The sequence below is a fragment of the Leguminivora glycinivorella genome, chromosome 25 (genome assembly GCF_023078275.1).
Source record: "Leguminivora glycinivorella isolate SPB_JAAS2020 chromosome 25, LegGlyc_1.1, whole genome shotgun sequence".
Lineage (NCBI taxonomy): Eukaryota > Metazoa > Arthropoda > Insecta > Lepidoptera > Tortricidae > Leguminivora > Leguminivora glycinivorella.
Genome location: NC_062995.1, coordinates 6,705,544 through 6,724,025, shown reverse-complemented (window position 1 = coordinate 6,724,025; position 18,482 = coordinate 6,705,544). Strand labels below are relative to the sequence as shown.

Here is an 18,482-nt window from a genome sequence, read left to right as displayed (position 1 = left end):
CTGACCTGTTGCTTGGCGAGCAGTTTCCTTTGCTTCTTGGACAGCGGCTGGCTGTCCGGGAGCGACTGGGATCGCTGCGGTTCTTTCTTCTCCTCCACTGGTTTTGGTTTTTCCGCTTCTTTTTGTTTCTTCTGCAATGGATAGAAATCATTAAGTTTGAATGAGCAAAATAAGTACTTTTTAGGGTTCCGTAGTCAACTAGGAACCCTTATAGTTTCGCCTGTCTGTCTGTCCGTCCGTCCGTCCGTCCGTCCGTCCGTCCGCGGATAATCTCAGCGACCGTTAGCACTAGAAAGCTGAAATTAGGTACTAATATATCAATCACGCCGACAAAGTGGAAAAAAATGTTTTGTTAAGGTTTTTTTTTTCATTCCAACCCCAACGTGTGACATATTGTTGGATAGGTATTTAAAAATGAATAGGGGTTTACTAACATTTTTTTTGATAAAATTAATATTCGGCTTCGCGATTGATTGACGCGATTTTTTAAATGGAGATAGTTGAAAGGATGGAGAGTGAGATAGGCTACTTTTTGTCTGTTTCTAACCCCCAACTTCTCTAAAATGGGGGGGGGGAGTTTGTATGGAGCATTCCGCAATTTTGGAATTGAACGCGAGCGAAGCCGCGGGCAAAAGCTAGTAATAGAAAAATTAGAAAACAAGTCGTCACTACTTTGAAAAAATCTCGTATCTCACGCCGCTTCTCAAAGTTAAAACGCAGTAAGTCTATATGCATTCCATACATACTTACTACAATTTTCTTTTCATTGACAGACGAAGATACAAGTTTTTTGTAAAGTAGTGACGAAGTGTACCTTCTCCTTGGCTCCGCCCTTGGCGAGCTGGTTCATGTGCGCGAGCGCCTGCTCCCACGTCTGCTTGCGCGGCGGCTCGGCCGGCGGCGGCGGCTGCGCGTGCATCACTGCAATAATAAATATATATTATAAGACTATTGGTTGATACAAAACACATCCAAATATCGCATCTCTAGTGCCAAGGCAGCCTTATGCTAGGGTTATGTAATAGTACATTGTGCAACAAGGGGAGGAAGTTGAATATTACTAACGAGAGTAAGTTAAATCGCGACGGCTTGCCGGAGCGATTTAAAGACTCGAGTTAGTAATATTCATACTTCCCGAGTTACACACAATGTTTTTCATCACACTTGCATTATAAAAAACATGCAAATAGGTAAACAAGAGTTCAATACAGTACTAGGAATTTCTGAACTCCCTAGGGAGAACGATTTTCCTATAACTCACGCTTCGCCTGCGTGCAATAGCACATTTAGCGTGCGAGTGTGATGAAAACAATTTAATACGCTTTGGCAATGGATGTTGGCAATTTGGGCCACAGAAGCTTTGTCAAGCTTTTTATTATATACGTGCGAGTGTGTTATCTAACACAACGTAGGTTTAAAGCCTAAAATGATAAAACAGATGTATTTGACGACCGGTCTGGCGCAGTCGGTAGTGACCCTGCCCGCTGAGCCGCGGTCCTGGGTTCTAATAAGGGCATTTATTTGTGTGATGAGCACAGATATTTGTTCCTGAGTCATGGACGTTTTTTATGTATATAAGTATTTGTATATTATATATATCGTTGTCCGAGTACCCACAATACAAACCTTCTTGAGCTTACCGTGGTGCTCAGTCAATCTGTGTAAGAATGTCCTATAATATTTATTTATTTATTCTCGAAATAAATAGTAGATTGTACAATAAGGACATAAAGTGACTAATTTTTACCCGAGGCATTTTTTTTTTCAACATTTGATCAGAGTTTCAAACGCTTGGTTTTCTGCCAAGTCAAACATTTAAAAGCATTTTTGAACGATAATCGATTCCTATTTTACGTGATTTACTAAATTTACTACAACAACGTTAAACATATTATAGGATATAAGGTGCTTTATTAAAATTTACCTACAAAGTCACAAGGGTTATACGTGACACAACATTTATATCCTGAGACCTAAGACCTCTGCCAGACTATGCTCCTCGTGCTGCCGCGATGTTCCCTTCCCCGGCCAAACACTGCCCTACTCGCGCGATTTTCGCACTAGGTTGTTGCCGGCCTTTTGAATCGCGACAAGAAACCCAGTGTTGCCAGATCTCCTGATTTATCAGGAGATCTCCTGATTTCAAGGTGCATCTCCTGATCTCCTGATTTTCCCAAATATCTCCTGATTCTGTGAGAAATTTCTTAGAGTTCACGATTATGGTGTTAAAATTCTATTCTATTCAAATTTCTCGAAGTGAGTGTATTGCGGCAATCGGCAAATCGCAGTGTAATAATAGGCTACTAGACTCGTATCGAATTTAGCACATCAAGTTATTGTTTTCTGTAGTATTTGACTTAAGAAATCAATATTTATAGCTTGCGGGCATTAAAAATGCGTGATGACTGCGTATTTTTAATTAAACATGTGTGTATATTTTTTTTAAATTATGGACTCCGAAAACGGTGTTGGCCAATGGAGTGACGTCACATAATTTTTGCGGGTTTTTAAGTCGTAATAAAATATGGTACTATTTTTTTTCGTTTAATTAGACAGTAATTAATAATATAATAATACTTTGAAAAAGAGTCAAGTAGGCCTATACAGATGTAGTGAAAAAATACTTTCCTTCGTATTTTTACGTACAAAACGTACTGACTCTCTGAACTAGCATGACAAAGACGAATGTTTCCGTAAAAGCACGAAGGAAAAGCTTTCCGCACTACATCTCTACATAGTATTTATCTTCTTAGTAGTCTGTGAGGGAGGCCTTAATTACGTCATAGTAATAGTATTGAAATTGTAATAATCTTAATTTAATTGCTGTTAAATAATTTTATTGATGAACGTGTAATATTTATAATATTATTAATAAAATGTCTATGTCTATGTCTATTATGAATCAATTTTTAAATGACAAGATTTGCTTGACCATAATTTTTTAAAATATTAATTAACGTAGATGTTACAAATGATTGTGAAAATAAACTAAAAAAAGAATAATATTATCAATTTATGACTTTGGAGACATTTATTATGTCTCCTGATTTCTCCTGATTTTTAGGACATGTGTCTCCTGGTTTTTTCAAATTGGACCTGGCAACACTGAAGAAACCGCCAAGAAGAAAAATAGGGAGCGGTGGGCATGACGAGGAGCATGAAGAGCGGCATGACGAGTAGCGCGGCCACACTATGCCTCTGCCTACTTCCCACGCCGCTCGTCGAGTGTGTAGCAGAGATATAAAAGCAGGCAGGCAAATATAGTCGCGCGATAAATGATAAAACATTAGGCCGTCCCTATCGCACTATTAGTAAGTGCGATAGGGAAGGTCAGAATGGTCAGATGTTATATCATTTATCGCGCGACCATGATTGCCTGACAGTTTAAACTTTCTTATTAACTTTAGAACTTAAATTGAGAACCGTACTAGTCATCCATTAATATTTAGCAATATATAAAAAATATTTTTCAAGGTCTCAGGAGCGTACTAAGTTTAAAAATAAAAGCAAAGTAAAATGTTTTGCTCTAAGCAGACATGTCAGTAAATGATCAGTTTTTTTATTAAAGAAATAAAAAAGAAATCGTTCCGTTTAGCGACGTCCTGGAGGCATTTAAATCCGGATTGGCGGGAAAGTGGAGCAACAATAAAGTGGGCTAACAAAAAAACGTGAACACCAACTGGGCATTTTCGCGAGAACCATCACCAACATATTTTTTTCTAAAGTTGATTTTATGTTCTTTCTATTCAGAATCAAGAGCCCTTTCGACGTAAGATAAAAAACAAGGGACCGAAGACCAAAGTTTTTTTTTTGCATACCTACTTTCCACTTTGTAACCGCTGTACAAAGTTTTGAAAATTAAGGGCCGGTTGCACCAAACCGTCTGTCACCGTTAAAGCATTTGTTAAATTTTATTGTATGGGAAGTTCCATAAACGTGGTTGTGTGGGCGGTGTGTGGCTGTCAAATGTGGTTGATGCAACTGGCCCTAAACTAGGGACGCTTTTTTTTTTTTTTTTTCACCAAGATGAATCGAAAGGGCTCGTGACTGTGAGTAGGAAAAACATTAAATTTACCAAAGACATATATAACTCCGTATAGACAGATAAAGTCTAAGAAAAAAACGTACCTCAGTACCATACAGAAAAAGGTACGGTGGCCTAGATGGCATTACACCTTTTGGGTACGCTCAGCTAAATGGTGCTGATATTAATATTTGACATTTTAAAACATATCAAGCTAAGAATATGGGCCAAATTGTCAAAACTGGGGTTCAAAAGTTTCAAACCTGTGTCAAGGGATGGCAGTCTATGCACCGTGATTACACATTTTACTTTGACAGTAACTCTCTTTAATACTCGATCCTCTTTGAATTTACTTATTAAAAAAAAAAATTTTTGGATTTTTCTCGTTAAAATGCCCAACTACTGAGGACTCTACGGGTTTGAGATCGATAGCACGAACTACTGGGGTTGCGCGGTTACCGGTGATTTGCCGGACGGCGTTATGGAGCTGCAGACTCGCGTCCGGCATCGGACGACGTACGCCGGCCGCGTCTGTGTAATCCAAACGCTATTTATTTCAATAATCATACCAGCAAGCGTAACACATTAGTTGGATAAACTTTATTGCATAAGTCCGTCCCTATCGCACTTGCAAATAGTGCGAAGCGAAAAGGCCAGATGACGTATCATTCATCACGATCCCGTGGCCGAATGGCATTTCTACGACGCGAAACGAAAACTAAACGCCGCGAAAGGTAATTTGACTCTGTCACGCCAATGCGCAGGAGCGATAGAGATAGATATCTACGAGAGTTTCGTTTCGTGAGCGTTTGTGCATTCGGCTACGTACTCAGGGGTCGCCAATTAAATATTCAGATGTCCAGTTTTTAAATATTAACGCCGAATGATGATTTGATGACCTTCGCAGTACGCTATGCAGGATAGCTAAGCAATTAATAGGATGCTCCAAGATCGGCAATATCGGTATTTGGTGACCCCTGAATTTTACCCTAATAGTACTATCATTCAACATAGTCGTTAAATGTAGGTAGCACTAGCGAATAATAGTTGTAGCGCTTGTAGCACAGTACAATAAAGAGTACTATCGTACAGTATGGCCACTCCCTCTCCCCGCTGAAAGTGCCGCCCACCCCCTTTTCGTTACCTCACAGTTACCGCCTGTCAAAAGCGCGAACAGTCGACCTGTCATATCTCACTCATACTAAGCATGGTACGCGTTCACCTACACGAGCTTAGAATGTGTGCTAGAAACGCGCCTCTTTCATATACATATATGATCGCCAGTGTCCGAGATATGGTTGTAGTTAGTTTGACTTACTGATGAACGCCTTCTGCTTCTGTCGGTCCATCTTGTCGTTGGCGAACTGTTGTTGCAGCTGGTGTTGTTGTTGTAACTGTTGTTGTTGTTTGATGAGACTTACTGATGAACGCCTTCTGCTTCTGTCGGTCTATCTTGTCGTTGGCGAGCAGTGCGGCGGCGAACTGTTGTTGCTGCTGGTGTTGTTGTTGTAACTGTTGTTGGTGTTTGAGACTTACTGATGAACGCCTTCTGCTTCTGTCGGTCCATCTTGTCGTTGGCGAGCAGTGCGGCGGCGAACTGTTGTTGCTGCTGGTGTTGTTGTAACTGTTGTTGGTGTTTGAGACTTACTGATGAACGCCTTCTGCGTCTGTCGGTCCATCTTGTCGTTGGCGAGCAGTGCGGCGGCGAACTGTTGTTGCAGCTGGTGTTGTTGTTTGAGACTTACTGATGAACGCCTTCTGCTTCTGTCGGTCCATCTTGTCGTTGGCGAGCAGTGCGGCGGCGAACTGTTGTTGCAGCTGGTGTTGTTGTTGTAACTGTTGTTGGTGTTTGAGACTTACTGATGAACGCCTTCTGCTTCTGTCGGTCCATCTTGTCGTTGGCGAGCAGTGCGGCGGCGAACTGTTGTTGCAACTGGTGTTGGTGCTGTTGTTGGAGCTGCTGGTGTTGTTGTTGTAACTGTTGTTTGTGCAGCATCGCCGCTTCCAACTGTAATGTTAGTGTAATGTTATTTTTCATGTTTTGTTCGGGTAAAACCCCCTTACATGTAAAGTGGGGACTGTTGTTTTTTTTTTCATTCCATCCTCAACGTGTGATATATTGTTGGATAGGTATTTAAAAAATGAAAAGGGGTTTACTAAAATCGTTTTTTGATAACATTTATATTTTCGGAAATAATCGGTCCTAAAGTAAAAAAAAAGTGTGCCCCCTCTAACTTTTGAACCATATGCTTAAAAAAAATGAAAAAAAAAAATCACAAAAGTAGAACTTTATAACGAGTTTCTAGGAAAATTATTTTGATCTTGATAGGTTGAGCAGAGCAGAACGGGAACCCTATATATTGAGCGTGGCCCAACACGCTCTTGGCGGGTTTTCTACTTGTATTTATGACATAAGGACGGGCGGTGTGTCTCGTGCCAAGTTTGTGCTGCAGAAGTGCCGTTAGTAGTATCGTTATGGTTAGGCTGTGTACTCACGTGGCGGTGCACCTGCGCGGGCGCGGGCGCGGGTGCGGGCGCGCGGGGCCGCGGGTCGCCCTGCAGCGCGCGCGCCAGCGCCAGCTGCCGCTCGCACTCCTCGAAGCGCGCCGCGAACTCCGACACTTGACGCTCTGCCTCGGCTACCTCCTGCGAATCAAATCTTACTATTCACTACGGATCAAACACATATCGTCACTACTTTTAAAAAATCTCGTATCTCACGCTGCTTTTCAAAGTTAAAACGCAGTAAGTCTTTAATAAAAAGTCTAGTAAGTAAAGTAAGTCTTTAATAACATCTACATATTTATAGCGTTTCGCTTCAACATTTTTTTGCGAACCGCCAAGGAGTGGAATACCCTGCCTGAGTCTGTGTTTCCACATGAGTACAATCCAGGTCTCTTTAAAGCGAGAGTAAATAGGTATCTCATAGGTAGTTAAGCGTGCTCCACCGTAGACCGCAATCACTTACCATCAGGTGTGATCGTGGTCAAACGTCTACCTATTCATACTAAAAAAAAAGGTATGTATAACTGGGTATGTATGGGTTAAATTGTGGCGTAGGCGAGAGGCTGGCAACCTGTCACTGCAATATCACAGTTTCGTTTTCTTTCAACCCCTTATTTGCCAAGAGTGGCACTGAAACCTGAGTAGTTTCATGTGCTCTGCCTACCCCTTCATGGGACACAGGCGTGATTGTATGTATGTTGTATGTATGTATGATGTATAACTGGTATCACTACGTTCAGAATTTAAAATGCCACATGCGAATACACCATTGTATCGTAAATAACTATTAATGACACTTCAAATTGTTTTATTTTCTGGTAATTATTATTTTGCATTATGATCTGTTCTGTACCTTAGCTGTCACATTTAGTAGAGTATTCAATTCTCCTAGTTGTTCAGCTATTAGTTGAGTCTTGGCTTGCTGCGCTGGAGTCATCTTCTGTTTCTTTCCTGTAGGCAAATGATACATTTGTAAGAAACACTGAATGTAAAAAAAAAAAAAAAATTTAGAAGCTTACAGTAGACATGTCCGATGTTAATAAATAAATAAATATTATAGGACATTCTTACACAGATTGACTGAGGCCCACGATGATGATGATGTTAAGCAACCCCAGTAGCTTATTAACGCCTGGGACTCTAAAGGCTCCAATAATGTAGACCTATGTTTCTACACCCTATGGGGCCGTCCATATTACGTCACTCAGAATTGCAATTGTTATATTCCTTTAACATGGTTTGTTACATTTAGTATGACCTCTCCCTCTTCCCCCTTACGCTGTGAAGTTATATTTGGATGAATATAGCGGTGCCGTGTGGTGCCGACATCAGAAGAGAATAGCACCACCCCATCTCATCCCGTGGGTATCGTGTAAGGGCATTTCAGAATTTGGGACCGCCCAATTAGTAAGTTGTTGACAAAAATTAACTCACTGTCAGTTTTGTGACGATAATTAAGCATGAAATTCCAATAAAGTATTGGTTTTGTGTTAATTACATAAACTTTATGCGACAATCTAGATTCAGAGTATGAAAAAAGTAAATTTTTAGACGGATTTTATGCTTAATTGTCGTCACAAAAGTGACAGCGAGTTAATTTTTGTTAACAACTTACGCTAATTGGGGGGATCCAAATTCTGAAAATGCCTATAAGGCGACTAAGACATTGAGAGAGACAGACGAGTCGCACCATAAGGGTTCTAATGAATGGTAAACGCGCTTGGGGTGGGGCTCGTAAGAGATGGTCCGACTGTGTGAAGAAGTCGACTGGCGGCAGCCTATATCGTGCAGTCCACATACCACAGAACTAAATCAAGATAGAAGGAAAATGCTCGGCGATTAACAGCGAAACCGAGCGTGTAACGTTTTGTGTCGAGCCTATGACGTCACGAGTGTACTTTAGTGATGGGAACGTTGTCGCCGCGTAACCCATTCGATCTATTGTGGAGGTTGCGTGCGGGATGCCCGCCGAAGTTAAAAATATCAGATGTTCATCTTCGTTGTGAAATGAAGTAAGTATATACCTGTATTCGTGTGATGACAAACAATTCACTAGTAGGTATATAATTTGCCTAAGGCCAGGAACAAAGATTTTAGTAGGTAGGTATTAATACTAGTTAATATTTCGTAATATTTTTAAGAAAACCGACCATGTACTCACAGCATTATCCTCATGTTATTTGTTACAACTTTTAGTAATATATAAATATAATTAACCATTAACACATTTTTAGAGTTATTTTTATTCATAATAAATATAGAGCGTAAGGTCAGTGTGGGGAAGACCGTCTACCCGGAAAGACCGTCTATTGACAATAACTTTTGTGTTAATATATCTACGCCTCTCACACCTCCGAAGGTATACCAGTTTTTCATCCTTAAGCCATTGGTCTTGACCACTTGACCCTAGGATGAACACTAGTAAACAATAAACTTGATTCGTGTTTCGAACTCGAGCATCGAGTTCAACATGGTTCCGCAAAAAATTAAAATAAAATAGAAGCAGTCGGAATATTTGTATATTATGTGTGTAACGTAGTCATTTAATAACCGTTCTTTCTGATTAGTACTATTAATCTACTCAAAACGCGTTCAATTTCTTGTTTTATGTTCTGAAATATGTAACTTAGAAATTGTGCCTAGTCAGAAAGTCCGGCATAAAAGAGAAAGGCAAGACCGGCATACGATAAACAAGGAGTTGCCAACCTTTTTTAGGCTTTATTGGAAATAAGTCGAGTGTAAACAATATCAATATATAAGTACGTTTTTGGCTTATGATAGTTGTACCGTTTTTGATTTTAACTTCGAAATACAGTTTTGGTAATGATTCGTATGGTGTTACTAATATCATTCAAAAGTATTCAAAAAAAATTACATAGTTGTGAAGAATTATAAGTGGTGAACAGAACTAAGCCTACTTACACTGCATTACTCATCATCATATTTAAGTTGGTAGTGTTTGTATATTATGCAACCACCGGCGAAAAATATTTCAAAAGAGAGTTATGTACCTATTTTAGAAATAAAAGTAAGCATTTTGAATCCAATTATTTATTTAAACAGAAAACATAATATTTGCGCACCCTTGACAAAACATATTTGATAAAGGTTGTTCGTCAGATGGCAGAAACTGAACCCTGGAGGCACAGAGGGTCATATCGAAACTATGACTAGTGGCACAAACTGTGCACTTCTCAAGCAAAATCATTTCGTCTTCCTCGTCGATATATACGCTGGTGTTAGGAAGTGCATCAAAAAAAGGTTCTATCAATACATTCTTCGGAAGATGTATAGACATGACTTGTATATAACAAATATTTATGTATTAAGTATACAAATATTTATGTAAATATTTATGTATTAATGACATCTGAATCTCTAGTATGAGTTTTTGAAGTCGTAATCGAGCAAAATGGGGCAAATGGTGTTTATTGAATCCTGAACGAAGTAAACGAATCTCTAATCTCGCTACGCTCGGGATTCAAAATTAGAATCCTGAGCGTAGTGAGGGATTCAAGTATTAACGCTCAAGGTGGAAATAATTTTGCTACCATGTGACATAATACAATTTTTCACGTCACCTATGAGGAAATTATCAAAATGTTAATAATGAATATACCTACTGCAAATCAGTAGTACGAACTTAATCTACAACAATTTTTAAACGATCATGAAATATAATATCAAAACTCTTTTCATTTAATTAATATGTTATACTGGCAACATAAAATCCTTGAACAGAAAAGAACCACTCAGCTCCTCCAAGACTCGAGTTTGTAATATTCATACTCCCCGAGTTACACACAATGTTTTTCATCACACTTGCAATATAAAAATATGTAAAAAGATAAAAAAAAATTGAATACGGTACTAGAAAATTCATAACTCCCTTGGGAGAACGATTTTTCTATAACTCACGCTCCGCCTGCGTGTAAAATCACGTTTAGTGTGCGAGTGTGATGTAAAAAATTTCGCCTTCATTCATACTGTAGTGACTATACCAAAACCAAGCATTGCTAAGAAATGTTACCAAACTAATTCACGTATCTTAATATCCTATTACGTTTTCTTAATTAACATAGTTTCAAAAACAGATAAGTAGTTGGATTTATATGAGCCTGTAATATCGTGACTAAATTGTATTCGCAGGTGTTCGTTGGAAAAACAGTATTATGCAATATCTGGACCTGAAAAGAAAAGGTTATGAACCCCATCTACGGGACATATGCCGGTCTTGCCTTATAAATAGAAAAATGCTTATATGTTCAAAATTTCAACGTTATTTTAATAGTTATCTAGCACATTCTGCCCCGTTATTACGTAAAATAACAATGATCATGATTTTGGAACCTAGTCTCATATGAAATTACGCGACAACAAGCACTAGACGGTCTTTCCGTGCTCATCGCGGGAGGACGGTCAACCCGCCGAGCCTTAAAAAAAGTGATTTTTATCACTTAAAAGTACCTTACTTCACCAAAATACTGTAAAAGCTTTGTAAAATATAATATTTGCTATCCCATAGGACCATGCGCATTACGCCAGACTGCATTAATTACAGAGTTTTATCCACTCAAACTTTATTTCAAATAAACTATGCCGGTCTTGCCCGCACTGACCTTATTATGTTTGTATTTGTTTTTCTGCCGACCACAAATTCAACGTTAATACCGTAACTGTAACCTATTTTAAAGTTAAATTTACTTTTCACTCGTACTTTATATGTATAGTTTCATAACAATATAAAAACATAATTATAATTTCCACTGCTTCGCAAAATCGATTTAAATCGAATAAGGAAATCGCAGCATACATGACGATATAGTTCCGTGGTGCACCACTATTCTTAAGTTCGACGTGAGTTCGACGGACAAAATAACAAATCTACCTTCACTTTGTCTCGACAGTTTGAATAGCCTATTTTTATATCGCTTGTTTTAAACGCACGCCAAGTCGGACTCGTCAAATTAAAGCCGCAATGGAAAACTAGTTTGACGGCCGTACGTCAGCTAATGTTTTGATGATAAAAATAGGAAAATCGTGTTTTTTATTTAATAAAAAATATTTTAGGACAAATGGTACTTACCGATGATAGGAAACACTTTGTTTAACACCCTTGCTTTTATTGGTGGTGTTTGAACAGTTAATTATCGAATACCGACCCATTTTGTATTTTTCACTGTATGTCACTCGCGGGCAGCGGTCGGGAGCAGACTGACTTGCGCGGCGAACAATGTTGCTCGCTATTTAACTTTTCCGCACGCGAAGTAGATACACTTTTTCCTTCTATCTTGATTTAGTTCTGTGCCACATACACATGGCATGCGCGTTCAATGGAGACACGCTACTTGTGATCGCGATCCTCAGCATTGAGAGAACGAGGAAGAATAAGAAGACGAGTCGCACCATAAGGGTTCTTTTAGTATCTTTTAGGTACACTAACATACCTTTTTTCTTGGCTTGAGCTTGTTTAAGTAGCGCTTTGGCCTCTTCTGCTTGACGCGCGTTGGCTGTATGCCGCGCTTGCATCCCTCGCAGTTCTAGTCGCATACGGTTGAGATGTGTGGCCAGCTGCGTGTGTTCTTCAAGTAGACGGGCCTCCATCTGAGGATGTGAAGAATCTAGTTAATATACGTAATACGTGGGGTTTATAGCAAAATGATTAACTACACTGAAAACAGTCAAAATTTCCTATTTATTCACTACTAGCTTTTGCCCGCGGTTTCGCTCGCGTTAGAAAGAGACAAAAAGTAGCCTATGTCACTCTCCGTCCCTTCAACTATCTCTATTAAAAAATCACGTCAATTCGTCGCTCCGTTCTGCCGTGAAAGACGGACAAACAAACAGACACACACACTTTCCCATTTATAATATTAGTATGGATAGCCTCGTACTGCCCACCATATAAAGTTTGAGTCATTGAAATTTTAGCCAAATTATTGAATAAATAGGGTAGATTTTCCTTTGTATCACGATTTAGGTAAAACATAAAAAAAATTGTATTTTTTGCCTATCCAGACTTTTCATTCAAAATTTCCTTTACAGATCACATTGGGCAGTACAAGGATAGTCTGTCAAGCTATTTACATTACAAGAAGAAAAGTAAATATAAAAAAAATGTGCATAAGTTAGAGTCCTATAAAAAAAATCGTGCCTCTTTTTGTGATAAATTTGTTTGACCAGCTGTTTTAGTTCCTTATTAAAAGTGCTCATTGTAAGCCTATTTGAATAATAGTTCTTTGTTTTACAAGGGGGCAAAGTTGTTGTTTAACCGCACGTGCTAATATTGATACCCGAGCAAGCGAAACATTCCAATATTGAACCGCGAGCGTAGCGAGTGGTTCAAAAAGTGGAATCTTGAGCGTTGCGAGGGTTTCAAGGCACAAAGGTTAAACAAACTATGCTACCGAGTGAAAGACAAAATGTTCACCACAGCAACACGAACAAAATACTGACTATAAAACATCGAACTAAATCAAATCTATCAATCTATTCAACATTTATGATTAAAAAATCCTTCAATGAAATCATCATTTACACGTAAATTATACCAGCAGCGCAAGACAAGTTAAAATTTGTATGAAATTACTTTGCACTCTCGTGGATAAAATGCAATTTTGCTATTTGTTTTCGAATAGCAAAGTAAGCTTTTACCAGTTGGTGTGGTGAAAAGAATATTTTGAATTTTGTATAATATGACCGTGTGGTGACAGGTTAAGAATTTTACCACCCTCTTTCTTCCCGTGGGTGTCGTAGAAGGCGACTGTAGGATATGGGTTAAATTGTGGTGTAGGCGAGAGGCTGGCAACCTGTCACTGTAATGTCACAGTTTCGTTTTCTGTTAACCCCTTATTTGCCAAAAGTGGCACTGAAACTTGAGTAGTTTCATGTGCTCTGCCTACCACCCCTCCATGGGATACAGGCGTGATTGTATGTATGTATGTATAATGTTATATTCCTAGTTTGACAGACCTTCTTGCCCTTCTGCCTCTGTTTCTTGGCCCTCTTCTTGCCGCGGTCGACGTGGCGCGCCGGGCCCTCGATGTACTGCAGCAGCGCGTCCAGGTCGCGCGGGTCCTGCTGCGTCCATGGGATACAGGCGTGATGGTATGTATGTATAGTGTTATATTTACCTTCTTGCCCTTCTGCCTCTGTTTCTTGGCCCTCTTCTTGCCGCGGTCGACGTGGCGCGCCGGGCCCTCGATGTACTGCAGCAGCGCGTCCAGGTCGCGCGGGTCCTGCTGCGTCCATGGGATACAGGCGTGATGGTATGTATGTATAGTGTTATATTTACCTTCTTGCCCTTCTGCCTCTGTTTCTTGGCCCTCTTCTTGCCGCGGTCGACGTGGCGCGCCGGGCCCTCGATGTACTGCAGCAGCGCGTCCAGGTCGCGCGGGTCCTGCTGCGTCCATGGGATACAGGCGTGATGGTATGTATGTATAGTGTTATATTTACCTTCTTGCCCTTCTGCCTCTGTTTCTTGGCCCTCTTCTTGCCGCGGTCGACGTGGCGCGCCGGGCCCTCGATGTACTGCAGCAGCGCGTCCAGGTCGCGCGGGTCCTGCTGCGTCCATGGGATACAGGCGTGATGGTATGTATGTATAGTGTTATATTTACCTTCTTGCCCTTCTGCCTCTGTTTCTTGGCCCTCTTCTTGCCGCGGTCGACGTGGCGCGCCGGGCCCTCGATGTACTGCAGCAGCGCGTCCAGGTCGCGCGGGTCCTGCTGCGTCCATGGGATACAGGCGTGATGGTATGTATGTATAGTGTTATATTTACCTTCTTGCCCTTCTGCCTCTGTTTCTTGGCCCTCTTCTTGCCGCGGTCGACGTGGCGCGCCGGGCCCTCGATGTACTGCAGCAGCGCGTCCAGGTCGCGCGGGTCCTGCTGCGTCCATGGGATACAGGCGTGATGGTATGTATGTATAGTGTTATATTTACCTTCTTGCCCTTCTGCCTCTGTTTCTTGGCCCTCTTCTTGCCGCGGTCGACGTGGCGCGCCGGGCCCTCGATGTACTGCAGCAGCGCGTCCAGGTCGCGCGGGTCCTGCTGCGTCCATGGGATACAGGCGTGATGGTATGTATGTATAGTGTTATATTTACCTTCTTGCCCTTCTGCCTCTGTTTCTTGGCCCTCTTCTTGCCGCGGTCGACGTGGCGCGCCGGGCCCTCGATGTACTGCAGCAGCGCGTCCAGGTCGCGCGGGTCCTGCTGCGTCCATGGGATACAGGCGTGATGGTATGTATGTATAGTGTTATATTTACCTTCTTGCCCTTCTGCCTCTGTTTCTTGGCCCTCTTCTTGCCGCGGTCGACGTGGCGCGCCGGGCCCTCGATGTACTGCAGCAGCGCGTCCAGGTCGCGCGGGTCCTGCTGCGTCCATGGGATACAGGCGTGATGGTATGTATGTATAGTGTTATATTTACCTTCTTGCCCTTCTGCCTCTGTTTCTTGGCCCTCTTCTTGCCGCGGTCGACGTGGCGCGCCGGGCCCTCGATGTACTGCAGCAGCGCGTCCAGGTCGCGCGGGTCCTGCTGCGTCCATGGGATACAGGCGTGATGGTATGTATGTATAGTGTTATATTTACCTTCTTGCCCTTCTGCCTCTGTTTCTTGGCCCTCTTCTTGCCGCGGTCGACGTGGCGCGCCGGGCCCTCGATGTACTGCAGCAGCGCGTCCAGGTCGCGCGGGTCCTGCTGCGTCCATGGGATACAGGCGTGATGGTATGTATGTATAGTGTTATATTTACCTTCTTGCCCTTCTGCCTCTGTTTCTTGGCCCTCTTCTTGCCGCGGTCGACGTGGCGCGCCGGGCCCTCGATGTACTGCAGCAGCGCGTCCAGGTCGCGCGGGTCCTGCTGCGTCCATGGGATACAGGCGTGATGGTATGTATGTATAGTGTTATATTTACCTTCTTGCCCTTCTGCCTCTGTTTCTTGGCCCTCTTCTTGCCGCGGTCGACGTGGCGCGCCGGGCCCTCGATGTACTGCAGCAGCGCGTCCAGGTCGCGCGGGTCCTGCTGCGTCCATGGGATACAGGCGTGATGGTATGTATGTATAGTGTTATATTTACCTTCTTGCCCTTCTGCCTCTGTTTCTTGGCCCTCTTCTTGCCGCGGTCGACGTGGCGCGCCGGGCCCTCGATGTACTGCAGCAGCGCGTCCAGGTCGCGCGGGTCCTGCTGCGTCCATGGGATACAGGCGTGATGGTATGTATGTATAGTGTTATATTTACCTTCTTGCCCTTCTGCCTCTGTTTCTTGGCCCTCTTCTTGCCGCGGTCGACGTGGCGCGCCGGGCCCTCGATGTACTGCAGCAGCGCGTCCAGGTCGCGCGGGTCCTGCTGCGTCCATGGGATACAGGCGTGATGGTATGTATGTATAGTGTTATATTTACCTTCTTGCCCTTCTGCCTCTGTTTCTTGGCCCTCTTCTTGCCGCGGTCGACGTGGCGCGCCGGGCCCTCGATGTACTGCAGCAGCGCGTCCAGGTCGCGCGGGTCCTGCTGCGTCCATGGGATACAGGCGTGATGGTATGTATGTATAGTGTTATATTTACCTTCTTGCCCTTCTGCCTCTGTTTCTTGGCCCTCTTCTTGCCGCGGTCGACGTGGCGCGCCGGGCCCTCGATGTACTGCAGCAGCGCGTCCAGGTCGCGCGGGTCCTGCTGCGTCCATGGGATACAGGCGTGATGGTATGTATGTATAGTGTTATATTTACCTTCTTGCCCTTCTGCCTCTGTTTCTTGGCCCTCTTCTTGCCGCGGTCGACGTGGCGCGCCGGGCCCTCGATGTACTGCAGCAGCGCGTCCAGGTCGCGCGGGTCCTGCTGCGTCCATGGGATACAGGCGTGATGGTATGTATGTATAGTGTTATATTTACCTTCTTGCCCTTCTGCCTCTGTTTCTTGGCCCTCTTCTTGCCGCGGTCGACGTGGCGCGCCGGGCCCTCGATGTACTGCAGCAGCGCGTCCAGGTCGCGCGGGTCCTGCTGCGTCCATGGGATACAGGCGTGATGGTATGTATGTATAGTGTTATATTTACCTTCTTGCCCTTCTGCCTCTGTTTCTTGGCCCTCTTCTTGCCGCGGTCGACGTGGCGCGCCGGGCCCTCGATGTACTGCAGCAGCGCGTCCAGGTCGCGCGGGTCCTGCTGCGTCCATGGGATACAGGCGTGATGGTATGTATGTATAGTGTTATATTTACCTTCTTGCCCTTCTGCCTCTGTTTCTTGGCCCTCTTCTTGCCGCGGTCGACGTGGCGCGCCGGGCCCTCGATGTACTGCAGCAGCGCGTCCAGGTCGCGCGGGTCCTGCTGTGCGCCGCGCCAGCACCCGCCGCCGCTGTGTGACGTCATACTGAAACGGTTACACATTATTACAACCACAGACCTACTGTCGAAAGTAGGGAATGCAATTAACGGTCGTTTTTCAAAACCGGTAATTTACCGACATAGCGTCGCAAAAACCGGTAAACCGGTAATTTCCCGGTTTTGATTTTATTTCATGAAAAATCAATATTTTCCGTCAAAATCGATAATTAAGTAGCTTTTTTAGTAGTGTTCATTAAACTACCACTTTCAAAAGACAAATATGATTAATGAAATCTTGAAAAAGCAGGTTTTAGGACTTTGTTACAAAAAAATAAATACATTTTAGATGGTAAATCTCACAATTAGCACTCATCTTAGATAAAATCAACTAAGACACTAGAAATCATCACAGATTATTCATATAAGTATCACGTATTTGTAATTGCGTAAAGGACAACTACAGGAACTTATATCCCACCAAAAACGTGCTGTGTTACACAGCAGATTATGTCACATCCTGGACTGGCAGATCCCGCAAAAACAGGCAAGTTTCGTCAAAGGTGCAGATCCTAAATATACATCCATTGATAGAGATGGCTTATGAATTCAGTACTTCGATGATCCTCTGCTTCATCGACTATAGCAAAGCCTTTGACTGCATCATTTTGTCATCAAGCATTTGGTAGCTTTCATTGAATTGAAACTCCGTTGAAAAAGGAAACTGAATTGGCAGAGAAACTTCGAGCCCTTTTACTTTTGTAAAAGGTGTTGATAAGATTACCCGTCACCTGCCTTCGGTGAATATGTCATCAGAAGAGCCTGCGGAAGCTGGGAGGGAAAAATCATCATTGGTGCGAACCAAACTAACGAATCTTCGATGATAAGAATCAGAATAATTTATTGAAAAAACCTTATTGCTAATGTTACATAGGCAGATAACACCAATTTTCTGGCCGCCAATGAAGCGAAAATGGTTGACAGCACTGGTAAAATGGAACGCATCAGTCTGGACACGCATCTCAAGATTAACCACAGTAAAATCCAAGCTCATGGTGGTGGATTATGGTAGGTAAAACATCGACAATATCGGTTCTACTGAAAAAAAAAAAGCAGGATACGCATAGGAATGGCCAAAAGAGTCCTACCTACAAGGATTATCTCCATAAGTCTTGGTTCCTGGGAACCGCATGTTTCTAGAAAAACCAAAATCGGATTGGTTTACGCTCTAGTCTTCTTCATTTTCATCTACGGAGCTGAGACTTGGAGTCTGAAAAAGGCTGCAACCGCATTGACGTTTTCGAGATGTGGTGCTAGATGAAGATTTTGCAAATACCCTGAATTGCCTTCCGTACAAATGTGTCTATCTTACGCGAATTGAAAATCAACACCAGGTTATCAACCATCTGTTTACGTAGAATTTTGGAGTTTTTGGAGGGAAAAAGGTCACAACCTTGAGCAACTAATCATTACTGGCAAGGTTGATGGCTAACGATCCAGAGGTCGCAAGATGGACAGATGAGATCCTTTCTATCCTCTATACCCAACTTCAGAACCGGAACAGAAAGTCAAAATAAAACTGATTCTATTGGGACTTCACGACCCTCAGCAATGAAGATACCAATGCGAGGAGGAGGGGGTCTTATCTTAAAAGTTAAT

The 18,482-nt window shown here is 42.7% G+C and overlaps 1 protein-coding gene across 1 annotated transcript in view; it reads right to left on the bottom strand.

The window, feature by feature from the left end:
- The window catches only part of LOC125239050, an 87,775-nt gene that overhangs the window by 13,015 nt on the left and 56,278 nt on the right, over positions 1 to 18,482 (bottom strand). Inside the window, exons 23-30 of the mRNA XM_048146504.1 lie at positions 16,722 to 16,872; positions 11,977 to 12,133; positions 7,383 to 7,480; positions 6,521 to 6,670; positions 5,885 to 6,032; positions 4,484 to 4,555; positions 815 to 921; positions 6 to 131 (exon numbers count right to left, since the gene is read on the bottom strand). Of these exons, the coding sequence (XP_048002461.1) occupies positions 6 to 131; positions 815 to 921; positions 4,484 to 4,555; positions 5,885 to 6,032; positions 6,521 to 6,670; positions 7,383 to 7,480; positions 11,977 to 12,133; positions 16,722 to 16,872 (1,009 nt within the window). The remainder of the gene's footprint in view (positions 1 to 5; positions 132 to 814; positions 922 to 4,483; positions 4,556 to 5,884; positions 6,033 to 6,520; positions 6,671 to 7,382; positions 7,481 to 11,976; positions 12,134 to 16,721; positions 16,873 to 18,482) is intronic.